Source organism: Otolemur garnettii, unplaced genomic scaffold (assembly GCF_000181295.1).
Source record: "Otolemur garnettii isolate 467f Iridium unplaced genomic scaffold, OtoGar3 scaffold00048, whole genome shotgun sequence".
Lineage (NCBI taxonomy): Eukaryota > Metazoa > Chordata > Mammalia > Primates > Galagidae > Otolemur > Otolemur garnettii.
The window spans coordinates 4,367,706-4,383,828 of NW_003852443.1; the positions used below are offsets into that span (position 1 = coordinate 4,367,706).

Genomic DNA, 16,123 nt, shown 5'->3' on the forward strand with positions numbered 1-16,123 from the left:
GGGACTAATACTCAGAATCTACTCAAATTAGCAAGAAAAGAACAAATAACTCCAATTACAAAGTAAACAAAAGACATGACAGTTTTCAAAAGAAGATATACAATTGGACAACAAATATCACTCATCATCAGGGAATTGCAAATTAAAACCACAATGAGATATCACCTCATCCCCATCAGAATAACTATTATTAAAAAATAAAAAACAAAACAAAAAGAAGTCATTATATCAAAAGACATGCATTTGGATGTTTATTGCAATATAATGCACAGATGACAAGATATGCAATCAACATAAGTGATAAAGAAAAATATGATGTGTATATATATGCCATGGAGTACTACTCATCCAGAGAAAATGATGAAATAATGTCTTTCATAGCAACTTGGATGGAATTGGAAAAAATTATCCTATGTGAAATATCGTAGGAATGGGAAAAAACACCACATGTTCTCACTTATAAGAGGGAGATAATTAAAGGTGAAATGGTATAATAGACACTGGAAACTAAGTACTCATCAGCTGATGAGTGGATAAAGATAATGTGAGACATACTTTAACATGCACACACACACACACACACACACGCATGCATACACCATGAATTACCACTTAACCATAAAAAAGACAGATATCTTTTGCAACACTTTGGATGGAACTGGAAAGCCATCATGCTAACTAAAGTATCTCAGGAACAAACAAACATATACCACATGTACTCACTTATAATTAGAAGCAGAACACAGTACACATGGTCATACAGAGCGGTGTAGTGGGCTTTACAGATGAAAGGGGAGGATGGGAGGATGGCGAAGGTTCAAAAATTGCATACTATTTGGGTGATGGGTACACTAAAAGCTCTGACTTCACCACTATACGATTCATCCATATATCAAAAAACTACTTGTACCCCTTCCATTTATCAAAATAAAAAAGTAAAACTAAAAGAATGATGATGGAATAATTATTGCTTCATGAGTGGGTCTGGGCTCCAGTCAAGTTTTCTCAATTGAGCTTCTCTTCTTCCCGGCACATCTTATTCTTCCCCATCTATTGCCTTTGTTCAGACCCTTCCACCTCACCTCTTTACCCCCTCTTTTAGAGCATATTCCTATCTGTCTGCCACCAAAACATCTTCATCCCATAGGCCCAATTTTAGACTGAACTGTTTCAAGGAGCCAGTTCAACTTCCCACATTGTTCAACTCTTTAGTTTCAGTGAAACATAAAACACTAAAATTTCTGGCTGTATGCCATGGTGCTCTCTCCACCAAATTCAATGTAATTTCACTGATTGGAAGAGGAAGCTAATCCATGAATGAAAATCTTCCATTTTCCTTAGATTACCTCTAAAACTCCCCATTTATTTACAGCCTAACATATGTGTCTGGTATTGTGAATTCATGTACTTTTCTCAAAATTGGGGGAAGACCAAGACATAATTCAGCTATTTCTTGATTTGTATCTTAGGTAACACTTTATTACTTCCTCTAACCTTACGGGATCAGAGCTAGTGCATTTGGGAATTAGGTGGAGTTTTGTATCTCTTCTCCCTTCATGCACACTGCAAAGTAAAAGACGGAAAACACACTTACAATTCTTTTTTCCCCAGAGCATTCAATTTAAGAATAAAAAAGACGAAGAGTATTTCCCTGGTGTTTAAAGATTTCCTATTTCTAACCCACAAGGCAAATTGTATTATACAGATACCAAAACACCAGGTAGAATCAAAACCGTTTTCTTCTACATTACATTTCTCCATTGACTATAACTTTAATCGTTGATCATCTGTTCATTCTAGTTATTTGAAACATAAATTTCATAAGTGGTCCAAAAACCTGAAGCTAGCTACCGATGTGCCTGCTTTGGGACATGCTACTATATATAACAAAGGTAACGCTTTTTCGTGAAGAAATAAAAAATACAGTGTTACTCAGAACTAGTATTCCTGTTGAAAAGACTGAAGAAAACACATTTTTTGGTGAGTATTTTTCAAACATTATTTGCTGTTGCTATTAACTAAAATTAAGTGGAATATTTTTCTGAGGTATCTTGGGGTTCTTCCTCCCAGAGTCCCCTAGGCTGTGCTGCTTTGGAATAGTTAGTTATCTCTCTGATCATGGTTTCCTGATCTCTAAGATGGAAATCATGGTAATGATTTTCCTACACACATGCATAGTTAGGCAAGTCAAAAATAGTGAGTGCAATATAAACTATTAAATTAAATCAATTATTGTGTTTTTATATGTACAAAAGAAATGATTATTAATTATGGACTTTATGTATTAGAGAAATTCAAAAACACAGAGGGGAAAATACTCTTTAGGACAAAATTAATTTTTTTAAGGGAGCAGATTTAAAGTTTAAAGAAAAACATTAGAAGTAGAAGATAGGGGGCAGCGTGATGACATGGCAGGAATGATGAAGCTAGGAGACCACTACTGGTTGGCATGACTCAAGCTGTACTTTATCCTGGGCATCTAGTTAGCTATTAGCATTAAGACATTGCTCAGACAACTCTCTAACTATGCCCTGGTTTCCACAATTGGTAAACTCCCCTTCATAGGATTTTAGTGAAGATTCAGGGAAGACGAATGAAGCACATAGAATAGTGCCAGCCCTCTAGTCAGCGTTTACAAAGTGTTGAGTATGCAATTATATAGTAATTTATCCTAACAGATAGAGTGTCTTTTTTTATGGATATGAAGATGTAATTTTTATTTTTTTATTTTAAATTAATATGAGGGTACAAATTTTTAGGTTACATTGTTCTTACTTCCCTGGTAAAGTTCAAGTTGTAGTTAAGCGTTTCACCCTGAGCTCCACCCTTCATGCTGGGAGTGTGCTGAACACCCTCACATTGTGCACATTAGGTGAGATCCCACCAACTGCCCTCCCCCTTCCCTCCAGTAGCCCTCCCACTCTTTCACCTCTCCCCTCCTTTTGCACTCCCTTCAGTAGACTGTGTTTTATTGTACATGTAGATGTGCAATTGTTTACATATTGGTTTCATATTAGTATTGAGTACATTGGATTTTGTTTCCTATTCTTGAGATATTTTACTAAGAAGGATGTGTTTCAACTCCATCCAGGTAAACATAAAGATATAGAGTCTTCAACTTTTCCTATGACTGAATAGTACTCCATGGTATACATACGCCACAGTTTGTTGATCCATTCAAGGAATGATGGGCATTTGGCTTGCTTCCACAACTTGGCAATTATGAATTGAGCTGCAATAAATATTCTGCTGCAAATGTCTTTGTGGTAAAATGAGTTTTGTTCTTCTGGGTATATACCTGGTAATGGAATTGAAAGACCAAATGGAAGGCTGAATTTTAGAATTCTCCATACTTCTAAAAGGTTGTATTAGTTTGCAAACAATCAGCAGTGCAAAAGTGTTCTCTCCACATCTATGACAATCCAGTTTTGAGACTTCGTGACGTGGGCTAATCTTACTGAAGTTAGGTGTTTTGATTTGCATTTCTCTCATCATTAATAATGATGGGGATTTTGTTTGACGGCCGTTCATCCTAACTGATTAGTTTTCAAATAATCAAAAGGCAATGACTGGAGAACTGGAATCTCTCATATCCACTCCATAGTGTTCCCTATATTATTCCCTGCAAGTGTTACTTAGAACATATGAATTTAACACACTGTGATTCCAATACAGTAAAAGTGAGCTCAAATTGCAGTATAAAAACCATGGATTAATACAAGTTAGAGAATTTCTATTTGCTTTGGTAAGTCTGTCTCTCCTGTGACTGCTATCCCCTCTGTGGCCCCTGCAGAATGAGGACTATAAGCAAAACCACAGCATTTCCACTATTTTACAAATTATCATTTTTAATTTTGTACTTTTGAAATTGGTTTAGATGAACACCTAAAGGTCTCTGAGATGAGGTTTGGAGGTTTCTTACTTTCACTACCTTTTTCTTGGCTCACCAACAATTTTATATGCACTGGCTTTGAACAGGCCCCTTGCATTCATTCCAAAGGTGCAGCTTCTGATATGTGAGAGCTTGCAGATCTCTTCAGTAAAATAAAATACTGAAGTCTGTTTATTTGTCTTGTTGAAGTACCAGTGAATTAAAAGCCGACTATTTTGACTTCAGGTTATCTATTTATGGTCTGCAATAGAGGAAATCATTTGAGTATTCTGGGCTTGTTACCTGGAAAATGAAGTTAGACTAGATGAAAAGTTTTAACTCAAGGTTATATAGATAGGGTCTGCATACGTGGAGAGGGAATTTCTTTCTAGACTTTAACTGAAATTTAGCTTTTCATTCATTTGTAGGCAAAAATACACCTTAAAATTTGTGATATTTTTGTTTTTCATCAGCAGAAATAATAGAAATTTTCATATTAACAATTTATTTAGTGGAGAGATCTTTAAGTATCTTTTGATATCATTATGATTTTAAAAAATTGAATAGATACAGAAATATAGCAAGACTTGTTACATAATGTATTACTAAAGAAACATATGAATTTCTTTAGCATAAGCTTACATAAATATGTTGAGAACTATATTTTAATATAAATAGATTCCTTTGTAATCATATTTATTTTTTTTATTTATGAATTTTATTTAGAAAAGAAGGCTATAGGTTTCACCAGGCTACAAGAGGTGCCAGTGATACAAAGATGTTTGGGACCTTGGACTATATTGATGTTTCTCAAAATCTTTTACATAGACCATTCTTGGTCCATGAAGGTTATCTAAAATGATCACTAATAGATTGAACAATGGAAATTATTTCTTTGTTATAGCAGAATGATACATCAGAATAATATGACTTTTTAATAGAAGACTAAGCATTAATAACAAGGAACCTTTTACAAGTTCATAGTAAAAATTTCTACAACTAAAGATTTGTTAACTAAAGGTAATGTGATTTGGATTTGCTGAAGACACTAGTATCTGGTTGCCATGAAATTGCCTGGTAGTGTTTAGATATCCCTGAAAATAGCAAAATTTGAGTTTCTAAAGAAGACACATTTTCAGTGCTGCAAAACTCCTATCTCGTGTTGGTCATGGTTTTTAATTGCTGCTTTTCTAATTGCACACACAGAATTACTCTTGGATGTAATTTGAGTATCATTTGGGAATGTTTTATTAATTATTGCACTGTTACCATTTGATTATTTTGTTCTTCTTTTATCCTGTTATTATTGGTTAGTTCTTTACCCGCTAGAAATAAGAGCATTCAGTGGTAGGTAGACCTAAGAGTCCTTTACACGTAAGAACTTCTCCCCAAAATTTTGAGAACTGGGAAATTAGTTAATTATTTCTAGTCCTTTCTTTTCTTATTTCAGATTAATGTGAGGGTACAAATGGTTAGATTACATTGTTTGCTTTGGTTAAGTAAAATCCAAGTTGTAGTTGAGCCGTTCACTCGGGGGTGTGATGTATACTCTTACATGGTGCTCATAAGGTGAGAGGTGGTAATCCCCGTTCCTCCTCCCCCTCTCCTCTCTCTCCTCCTTTTCCCCCCACTTGAATTTAACTATATTTTTCTCTCATAACAGCATGTAATTGTTTACATATTGGTATCATATTAGTATTGAGTACATTGGATACTTACCTTTCAATTCTTGTGATACTTTACTAAGGAGAATGGTCCTCAACCCCATCCAGGTTAATCCAGAAGATGTAAAGTCACCACCTTTTTATGGCTGAATCATATTTCATGGTATACATGTATCACAGTTTGTATTGTTATTTCTTTTAATTTTGTCTAATTTTTTACTCTATTCTGCTCTATTCTAGACTGTTTTGTTCTATTCTAATCTAGTCTTAAGTAACGGGATAGTAAATTGGAAGTTTAAGCCAAGATTCTAACATGACAATGTCAAAAAACAAACTGATTTATGAGACAGGAATTTCAAAGTGGATTCAAAGCCAGTTATAGGATGCTTAACACTCGCAGCAAATACAAACAAATGAAAGGGTCAGATTGCTGAGGCTGAAAAGGGATCTCTTAAAAAAAATAAAGGATCTCTTCAGTATCTTTAAAGATATCTTTGTGGTTAGGAAAGGTATATAGATACTCCCTTCTTTACCTCAAATCAAGGAAAGAGAGCTTCACTAGGACCCTTGGAGAGATCAAAGTTAAGGGGATATTGAGAATGGAGAGAGCCGAAGAGCTAGATGGTGACAGATGGTCCAAAGGCGAGAAGGCTGTGTAGGGGTTTTCTTCAAGTAATTTATGAGAACAAACGCCTCACGAATGTTTCATGTGCATCAAGTGACATTTTGATCCTGGCAAAGAAGATACATTTTCCCCCATTGAATATATTTTAAAGAGACGGTGGGAGGCAACATAAATTTGCTTTGTAATAACACCCTATCAGTTAGTTCTGTATGTTCTCTGATTATATAACCTCCATAAAAACCTACTGCAACTGAGTTAACACAGACCTACAATAAAGAAATTATGTCAAGTTAATTAGTGCAAAGTTTGTTAGAATATCTTCAATCAAACTTCACACAGAAAGAACATTCCATCAAAGATGAATATTTTCTAAAATTTCAAGGTATTTTGAGTAACTAACCCCCCAAATTAATTTCCATTTTGTTTACTTCGTTTCTTATGTAATAAGATTCTTAGCTGTACATTTAGCTTTATTTTTCTATTTTCATAGATTCTGTATAACATTTTTCATGCTACCATTTTATTTTTCTTCGAAGTTTCTACAGAAGCTAAATGACTCCCAGATTATAAAGTTCATGGGTTTTGATAGATTATGTCTTTTCTTAAACATTACAATTTTCTTGTACTCATTTGTTTTAAATTCATCGCAACTAACCAATGTGTGACAAAAGACACTGATCATTAGGGAATTTGTTAAAAGAAATTTGTTTCAATTAAAAATATTCAGGGAAAACATGCCTAATTTTTAGATGTGATTTAATAGATATTTAAGCATTTTTTATCTGTTTTACCTCTTTTTGTATTCTCAGATTAAGTTGCAATTGCCAAAATGTATATTACCACCGGAAGACAACTTGTTATATTCTATTGATCCACAGGCTGAAAAGAAAATGTTTGTTATCTTTGGGAAAACATACTACAAATCCATTGTAAAATCCAGTATTCCACACTTTACAAATTGCTTCAAATCTCCTAACCTTACTGGGTTTTTTTCAAAGGCTTATTTTGGTTTTCGTGTGTTTGTTTCCTTGGGTTTTCTTTTAGGTGAACCAGATCTTCTTAAGAACTCAGAAGACTTAGTAAATGCTGAAGAAAAACATGCTGATACACGTCCGTAGGTCGGAAAGACCTTAATGGCTTCTGTCATTTTAAACATGAGAGGTAATTTATTTTCTAGACAAGAAACCTTATTTCTAAAATAAATGGTTTGTAGCATGCTATTAGAAGCAAAGTCATCTTATTTAAATGCTCTCCTGGATACTTTAAAAAATATATCTTCAATCTTTTGAGGTAAAACCTTAACAGGTAAACTTTAAATATTGAACTTTCAAAGAACTCTTAATTTACTCATCAATAAAAATTATACTCACTGAGACTAAAGTTTTAGTTCTTTAGAATTAATAAGCTATGATGCGGGGGGAGCTTTAATTCTCATTTCTGTAGGAAATATGAATATTTTAGACTGATTTCTTCTTTTATTTCACATAAGAAATACCAGGAATAAAAACAAAGCAAGGGCATATTAAGTAGCAAATATCATGTTCCCTAAAATCTATGGACATGAGTATTAGTGGTTCTCTTTCAAAAATTCAGCCTTGAAGGTTTGTCTCCAATCTATGAAATTATTATAACTCTGGGAGTGCTGCCTTGGAAATGTGAACTTTTGATAACCCTGTCTGTCACCATTTCTGCCATCTAGGATTGAGAACCTCTGTCTTGCATGTACAAAGGAGGTGCAGGCAGTTATAGAAAGGAAAGGTGTATTTATAGTGGAGATGTCTTGATGTTTCCTAAATAAATGTAAAGAACAAAAACTAAGCATTATAAGGAGTCTTGGTGTTGAGGAGGTAGTGGGGGTAAATGCTTTGGGTACCATATGAAGCCTTTGTGATGCCATCACCAGCCCATAAATGTTGCTTTAAGAGAGTTAAACTGTGATTAGCTTTTAAGATGATTCCTTCCTCACTGTTTTTGAATAACAAGAACAGTTACTTGTAAGACTATCTTCTATTCATAATAATAGTTTTGTTAATAGCAACTATAAAGTGTCAAAGATGGTGTTGAACATCTTGCATGTAAACTAGTCCTCTCAGCAATTCCAGACTTAGTGAGTGTGATTCCTATTTTATAAATAAAGCTTGGAAAGAAATCAAGACACAAAATGGCTGTTCGGCAACTGAAACCCATCTCTGTATTTAACATTTCCACTGCGTTGTAGTATGTTGTCTCGTAATAACTACAGAAATTTCTCTCCCTACTCTGCATCTAAAGATAAATGTATTACCTTTAGAGCCCATAGTCATTCTGGAAAAGAGTTTGGGTGATATATGATAATATATGACAGAACCCCTGAAACATATTTTAGAGAAAACTAATTCAGTGGAATATTTATAAATGTGTTTTAAGTAACAAAAAGTTGCATTGGCAAATAAGCATCATTAAAAAAATGAGACAAAATTAAGCAAGATTCTTTCCTGTAGGACATAGGCAGTATAAACTATATGTGCTTTCAAAGAAAAAACAAAACCTTTAGGATCAGTACATCCTAACCATTCATGATATGGATTGGAATATGTATGAATCTTTTTCAAAAACTTTTGTGTAAGGAACACATATCATTAATAGATTTGTAAAAATTACTGTTTGTTATGTGAAAATATCTAAGGATAGATAGATAAGGCCATTAATAAAGTATCTTTTTCTTTTTTTTTCAACTAAAAAGACCCCAACACTGGAAAAGTTTGTGACCCAGTCAAACTAAACATGATATTCAAACCCCAGTAGATGGCTTGCCACATTCTATCAAGACCAACTCAACCCTTTAGCTTCCTTCTCAGTTTGAGAAAGCCCTGTGTGTGGTACACGATGTTGCAGGAAACGGGGCTTTCCTTCTGTAGGTGAAGTTCAGGTGCCTTCACGGGACAGAAAGGTGCTTTAAAGGAGGGACGTGGGCAGGATCTGAAAACAACAGGAGTGTAACAATTGGCAACTGTGATTCAAGTGTGGTGTGGGGGAGACAAGAGCAGCCATCAGTCTCAGAAACAGAGACTCACCCAACAACCTGAAGGCTGTAGCCAGCCACTCTTTTTGGCTCGGGAAGATTTGCACCATGAAAGAAGTGAGTGCCCACTGTTTCCAGGTATTTGCAGTGATTAAGAGAGGATTTTTTTCTTTTTGCTATTGTTTCAGATTCATTGAAGGTACAAAGAATTAGGTTATACTGATTGCACTTGTCAGCATTGCACCTCTAATAATTGTGTCCCATTCCCAAGAGTTGTGCCATATGCCATAACTCCCCAAGAGAGGTTTTTTTTTTTTAATGTAAAATAAGTCAATTTTTTTATGTTGGCTCAAAGTTGTTTGAAACGCTGTTTGGACCAGACAAAAATGTGTCCATGGGCTGAATTTGGCTTGCAGGCTCCCTGTTTACAAACTCACCACACCTTCTTTGTGACTACAAAGAAGTTTTTGCTACAGTCACAGAAATTGTAGATCTTCTGGCAGCCTTAGCATATTTCTAAAAGCCATTGCATGCTCTTTTCTCAGTGTGTAGGCCCCACTGTGAGGTGATTTTCAGGATCTATTGAGCCCTAATTAAATATGTGCTATGTTGAGGCCTCATAAATCATATGTAACAGAAAAAGGCCTTTGAAATCTACTTTTCACATTGTTGTATAATTTTGTCATTTGTAAGAAGTTCTAGTGAACAAAAGTCTTTTGCTTTCCTTAAATTCTTATATTATCTTTTTTTGTTAAAGTAAATGAGATTGGGTTAGATGTACAATGCCATCCTGCTTCATTATTTAAAAAGGTAAGGGCATGTCATTTACCACATTGTCTTCCTCAAAAGATATGTTAGAGACTTTTGGCACTTCAAAAGCAAACCAGGATCAGGTCTGTTCCTCACTGTGAGGAAAGTGTCCCTATTCATACCAATGCCAGCTCTTCAATTCTGAGTGTACTGTCCACCACGAGGCCAACAACTGATGATGTGGGGGCTGCATTTAGACTGTACTTAGATTTGTTTGACTTTCACGCTGATTTAAAATGTCTTTTGAATATCTTTAGGCAGAACCAAAGAACATAACTTTACTTCACCACAGCCCCTATGATTCTAGCTGTGTACACACACCAGCCCCAAGGAACTCATTTATACTGCCTGCCAGCTCCACATGGCTGTTTGAGTTTGTGATTTCTGATCTAAAGAATTAAAGTTTTCACTGGGGTTAAACCAAACACACACATACACAGAGTACAAGTGGGAAGAGGAATTCCAACTGATGCAAAACCACTATCTATTATAAACTAATAAATCCCTAATTCTTGACCAGGTAAATCAAGGCCAATGTGAAATTGCCATACACTAATTGATGGCTAAATCACAACCTTCCTTTTCTTTCTTTTTCTCTTTTCTTTTCCATTTGCAGTATTTATACACAGTTATAAAAATTGTGCATGTTATCAGTACTATGTACTGAAATTGTGGAAAGGCTAAACCAAGCTAATTGACATATGCATTACCTCATACACTCATCTGCTTTTCTGTATGATGAGAACCTTTAAATCCACCATCTTAGCAGCAGGAATATAACACTTTGTTATTATGGATAAGTCACCATGTTGTACAATAGATCTCTTGGACTTGTTTCTCCTGTGTCACTGAAGTTTTGTGTCATTTGATCAGCATCTGCCCAAGCCCTTTGACTCCCTATCTCCTCTGCCCCTTCTTCTCTGATCTTCATTTTCATTTGGATGTTTTTCAGGATAATGAAGACAGCACAAAAATATCCTAAATCTAAAACTTTCCATCAAGCTCTATCTCCTTTTCGGACATACAGTCGGATCAGGCCATTTTTATGGACGTCTACCTAAGAAATTAGGAAGAACACAAATTTTGAGTTAGTAACTCTGGCCAAAAAAATACAACCAAGTTACTGTGAAGACTTTTTGGCCAGTGCTTCTGCCATTGTTTTTTCCTCTGCAATTTGGCCTTCTTCAATCAAGCCAGAAAAAATTTTAGGACAAAAGTCAGACAATTTCAAATCTTTCTCACTTTGAGCCAATCACAGTTACTGTGCAGTACGTGTGCTGAAGAGGAAGCCTTTTTCACTTTTACTTTCTTGAATTGTCTTAAACAAAGTGCTATAACTACACACTTTTTAAGGTCTTAAATAAAAGGAAAACAAAATGAAAATTATGGAAAATATATTTTTTGCAGTAAAGAGGCTCTATAGATTGTCCTTATTTTAATTGCATGCAAATAGAATGAGAAGTGGGACTGCTCAGGAGCTCTAGTTGAAGGCCTCTGGCAACCTGAGAACAACACAGCCCCAGCACAGTGACCTGATGAACCCCTCATTGTAACTCTCATGCTGGGAAACAGCGGTGAAACCTCTCCAGCAGACCAACCTGCATCTATCTATCCTGGGTTTAAGACACTAATGGACACTTCCATGGGCTGGGTGTGGTCACAACACAGGCCGCGCAGCATCTCCAGCCCATGAAAACAAGAAAATGAGATTGTCAACCATTGGTAGAGACGGACACAAGAATGGAAAATGGAAGTTGCCTTTAGGAATGGTTATCCCATCAAGATGTAACAAAATGCAAGCCAAAAGATCAGAGACAAGAAGAGTGTGTATGTGTGTTCAAAAATGTCTCTGACTATGGAAGCCCACACTTTTCTGTACAGATAATGCTATTTGAAGTAACTTTGAAACTTTGCTACCCAGAAACAAACTGCAACCTCAGAGGTCCTGCTTCCTTGTCACGTTTTGCCTGAGCATGTGCAAAGCCTTTCTTTTGCTCCAAACTGAACTACCTTTATTTGTTGTTAGTTGACAAGAAAGGTCAAACACAATTAGGTGTTGTGACTTTTCACCGTACAAACATTTCGATGATGGTGAGCATCAGTGAATTTGTCTTTGTGAAAGGCAGAATGGAAAAATATCAAGAGTAGCCATCAATTAAATGAGGTGAAGGAAGATGCGCCCATCCTATCAGGTTTTCTGTTGCACCTGCTTGTCTTCTTGGGTTTCACAATGCTAAGCAATATTTTAGTAATGAAGCTGACGCTGTTAAGCCTAAGTAGTGAGATTTTGCCACTCACAACTTGGATCTCCTTTCATGTGTAAGCCATATTCTATATGCATATTTAGTATGCATCATTGTAATTTAAGATGTGTAGACTGTATAAAAATGCTTTTAAGTGTTTTGTGAATAAGGTCCTCAGCTTTACTTTTACCTGAATCTTGCACAGAACACAGCTAAATAATTGAATTGTATCATAGGCATTACAATGCAATTGATATTTTAAATGTAAGCAGTAAAGATTGATCTATAATAATGTGCTGGGGAAACGTTTATAGATATGTACATCATGGTGACTATCGGTTCTTTAAAAATGTTCCTTTCATTTCTATTTATGGAGAAACTATAAGTACTGCTTTAAATGCCTTTTAAGATGAGCTATTTACCATCTAGAAAATATTCTGCATTTAAACTAGAATCTGACTATCTGGGAAGTCTAATCATTGTTGTTCCTATTTGAGCCAATTGTCTTTCAGTAAAGCTACCGAATCTCTCAAGAGAGAGGTGAATTGAAACACTGCTTCTCCAATGTCATAGGAAACATAGCCACTTGCTTTCTCTTAACACTTTTAAGACTTGTACACTCTGTTATTAAGGAATAGGAGAATACAAAGAATTCATCAGTTTCTGTATATCAGCTTTAACCTAATTTTCCAGGTTATGCGACTTACAACGCACTGTGACCAAACTTCCAGAGGGAGTGGAGAGAGATGCTTTGTTTCTTCAGAAGAGTTGTCACGCTGCTTGCTGTTCTTACTACATTCTCAATCTCCCTCCTTCCCTCTCTCTCTATCCCCTGCATTTCCTACTCCTCTCCTTTTTTTCCTTCAATCTTTCATATTTCTTCTCTATCTCTGAGATGCTGCTACTTAGCACTAATTGGTAGGAAGTCAGAGTGGAGTTTATCTGCACCCCTCTCTTCTGGAATCATCAATGCTGAGCCCATTCTGGAGAGGGGGATTGATGCGTCAGGCTGCTGCACTTTGAATGTCCCGTTTGGCATTTGTATCCTCAGCTGCCCGGCATAGACATCTTGCAAGTTCATATGCCTTTTCATTTAACAAGAACCTCTTTTATTTAATTTTTAACATGACATCTACAATTCTTGTGTTTTTATTATGCTACAATTCTCTGTATTTCCTATTATATATAGTTGCTAAATAAATCATATTTGAGAGACAATATTGTGAAACACTTGGTGTTTAATGTAATCCCGTTTGGTGGGGCTTCAGATGTTGGATAAATTGAGGAAAACCTGAAGTAGACCAATTCAAAAACTGATATAGCTTTGTCAGAAAGTGATTTTTGCACAACTAGAGAAATATACATTGAACACCTACTATTTGAAAGCTCCTGACTAGAAGCATGGTGCATATATGAATATGGAAACCTAAATGGTTTCACTAGAAACATCAAGTATTATTGAGGAGATAATCTATGCACATTGTAATATATACATAGTAACTCGAACATCTAAAAGGAATAAGATGCAAGCTGGGTGTGTTGACACGTGCCTGTGGTCCTAACTACTCGGGGTGCTGAGGTGGGAGTCTGAGGCTGCAATGCATTATGATAGCGCCTGTGAATAGCCACTGCAATCCCAATCTAGACAACCCAGCAAGACCTCATCTATATGAAAAGGAAAAAAGAAGAAAGTAACCACATCCGAGTGAAACGTAGCTGCACGTATTAGAAGAGGTAAAAACTGCTTCCATTTTTAGAAATTCCAAGAAAACGTGAGTCGATGCCCAAATAATAAATAATAACAAAAGTTTATAATCACTATCTGTTTTCCACATGCAGCATCCCTGTAATATTTAACAAATAATATTTCCAGCCGAGCACAGTAGCTCACACCTGTGATCCTACCACTCTGGGAGGCTGAGGCAGGTGGATTGCTTTAGCTCAGGAGTTCAAGACCAGCCTGAACAAAAGTGAGACTCCATTTCTACTAAAAAAAAAAAAAAAATGGTAGAGGTAGGTGGCACCTATGGCTCAAAGGAGTAGGATGCCGGCCCCATATGCCAGAGGTGGGTTCAAACCCAGCCCCAGCCAAAAACTGCAAAAGAAAAAAAAAGTTAAGGCAGAAGAATCACTTGAGCACAAGAGTTTGAAGTTGCTATGAGTTATGCTACCACAACATTCTACCAGGGCAACAGAGTGAAACTTCGTCTCAAAAAACAAAAACAAAACAAATAATACCTCTATTCCAGCAAAGGGGTATCAAGATGAGTAAAGCAAAATGAATCTCAGAGAGAGAGTTCTCCATTGGCAGTCTCCACACAGAGCCTTCCCTCAGATCTATCCACAAACATCAAGGAATCAAAGTCAGAGGTTCAAGCTACTGGGTCTTTTAATGAGGTATAAATAGCTGTATTCATGCAATGTGGTTAATCAGATGAACAAACAGAGGAGGACCCATGAGACATTGGGAAAAGATGTTACACGTTACATGTGTGAGTTGATCAGTCAGCTTTCAGAGCAAAAACCCCTAGAAAGCAAAAGCCTTTGTGAAATGCATCAACAGTGAATTTATCCTGTTATTTTTTCCTGTCAAGTAGTGAACTAAACAGTATACAAAGGCCAAACTTTAACAGTGAGAAACTGGGTGGCACCTGTGGCTCAAAGAGTAGGGCGCTCTTTTTCTTCCATTCTTGAGATACTTTGCTAAGAAGAATATTTTCCAGCTCCATCCATGTAAACATGAAGGAGGTAAAGCCTCCATCCTTCTTTAGGGATGCATAGTATTGCATGGTGTACATATACCACAATTTATTGATCCATTCGTGGGTCAATGGGCACTGGGGCTTCTTCCAGCCCAATTTATAACTGCTAGGTCTTTTGGGCTGCAATAAACATTCAGGTGTAAATATCTTTATTATAATGTGATTTTTGGTCTTTTGGATATGTACCTAGTAGAGGAATTATAGGATAAAATGGCAGGTCTATTTTTAGTTCTCTAAGTGTTCTCCAGATGTCTTTCCAAAAGGAATGTAGTAGTTTGCAATCTCACCAGCAGTATAGAAGTGTTCCCTTTTCTCCACATCCACACCAGCATCTCTGATTTTGGGACTTTGTGATATGGGCTAATCTTACTGGTATTAGATGATAGTTCAAACTAGTTTGGATTTGCATTTCTCTGATGATGAAGGATGGTGAGCATTTTTTCATATGTTTGTAGGCCATGCACCTGTCTTCTTCAAAGAAGGTTCTCTTCAAGTCCCTTGCCCACCCTCAGATGGGATGACTTGTTCTCTTCTTGCTAATACATTTGAGTTCTCTGTGGATTCTAGTTATTAAACCTTCATTGGAAACATAACCAGCAAATATCTTCTCCCATTTTGAGGGCTGTCTACTTGCTTTACTTACTGTGCTTTTGGCTGTGCAGAAGGTTTTTAATTTGATAAGGTCCCAGTAGTGTATTTTTGATGTTGCTTCAATTGCCCAGGGAGTCCTCTTCATAAAATTTTCACCCAGGCCGATTTCTTCAAGTGTTTTCCCTATACTTTCTTCTAGTATTGTTATAGTTTCATGTCTTAAGTTTAAATCTTTAATCCAGTGAGAGTCAATCTTAGTTAGTGGCGAAAAGTGTGGATCCAGTTTCAGTCTTCTACAGGTCGCCAGCCAGTTCATCCAGCACCATTTGTTAAATAGGGAGTCTTTTCCCCCACTCAATGTTTTTAATTGGCTTGTCAAAGATCAGATAACAGTAAGTAGCTGGGTTCATCTCTTGGTTCTCTATTCTGTTTCATACATCTACCACTCTTTTCTTGTGCCAATACCATGCTATTTTGATTGCTATGGATTTATAGTTTAGTCTGAAGTCTGGTAGTGTGATTCCTCCTGCTTTGTTTTTATTTCTGAGTAATGTCT

At 36.1% G+C, this 16,123-nt stretch overlaps 1 protein-coding gene across 2 annotated transcripts in view; it reads left to right on the forward strand.

Annotated features, from left to right (window-relative positions):
* PDE1A (phosphodiesterase 1A) overlaps positions 1–11,341 on the forward strand; it is a 346,207-nt gene extending 334,866 nt beyond the window's left edge. Inside the window, exons 15-16 of one of the 2 annotated variants that reach the window (XM_003791460.1) lie at positions 7,205–7,321; positions 10,924–11,337. In XM_003791460.1, the coding sequence (XP_003791508.2) occupies positions 7,205–7,278 (74 nt within the window). In that variant the 3' untranslated portion in view covers positions 7,279–7,321; positions 10,924–11,337. Of the gene's footprint in view, positions 1–7,204; positions 7,322–10,923 lie in introns of both variants that reach the window. The other variant, XM_003791459.2, reaches the window with a different exon arrangement.
* Positions 11,342–16,123: the final 4,782 nt, after the last annotated feature.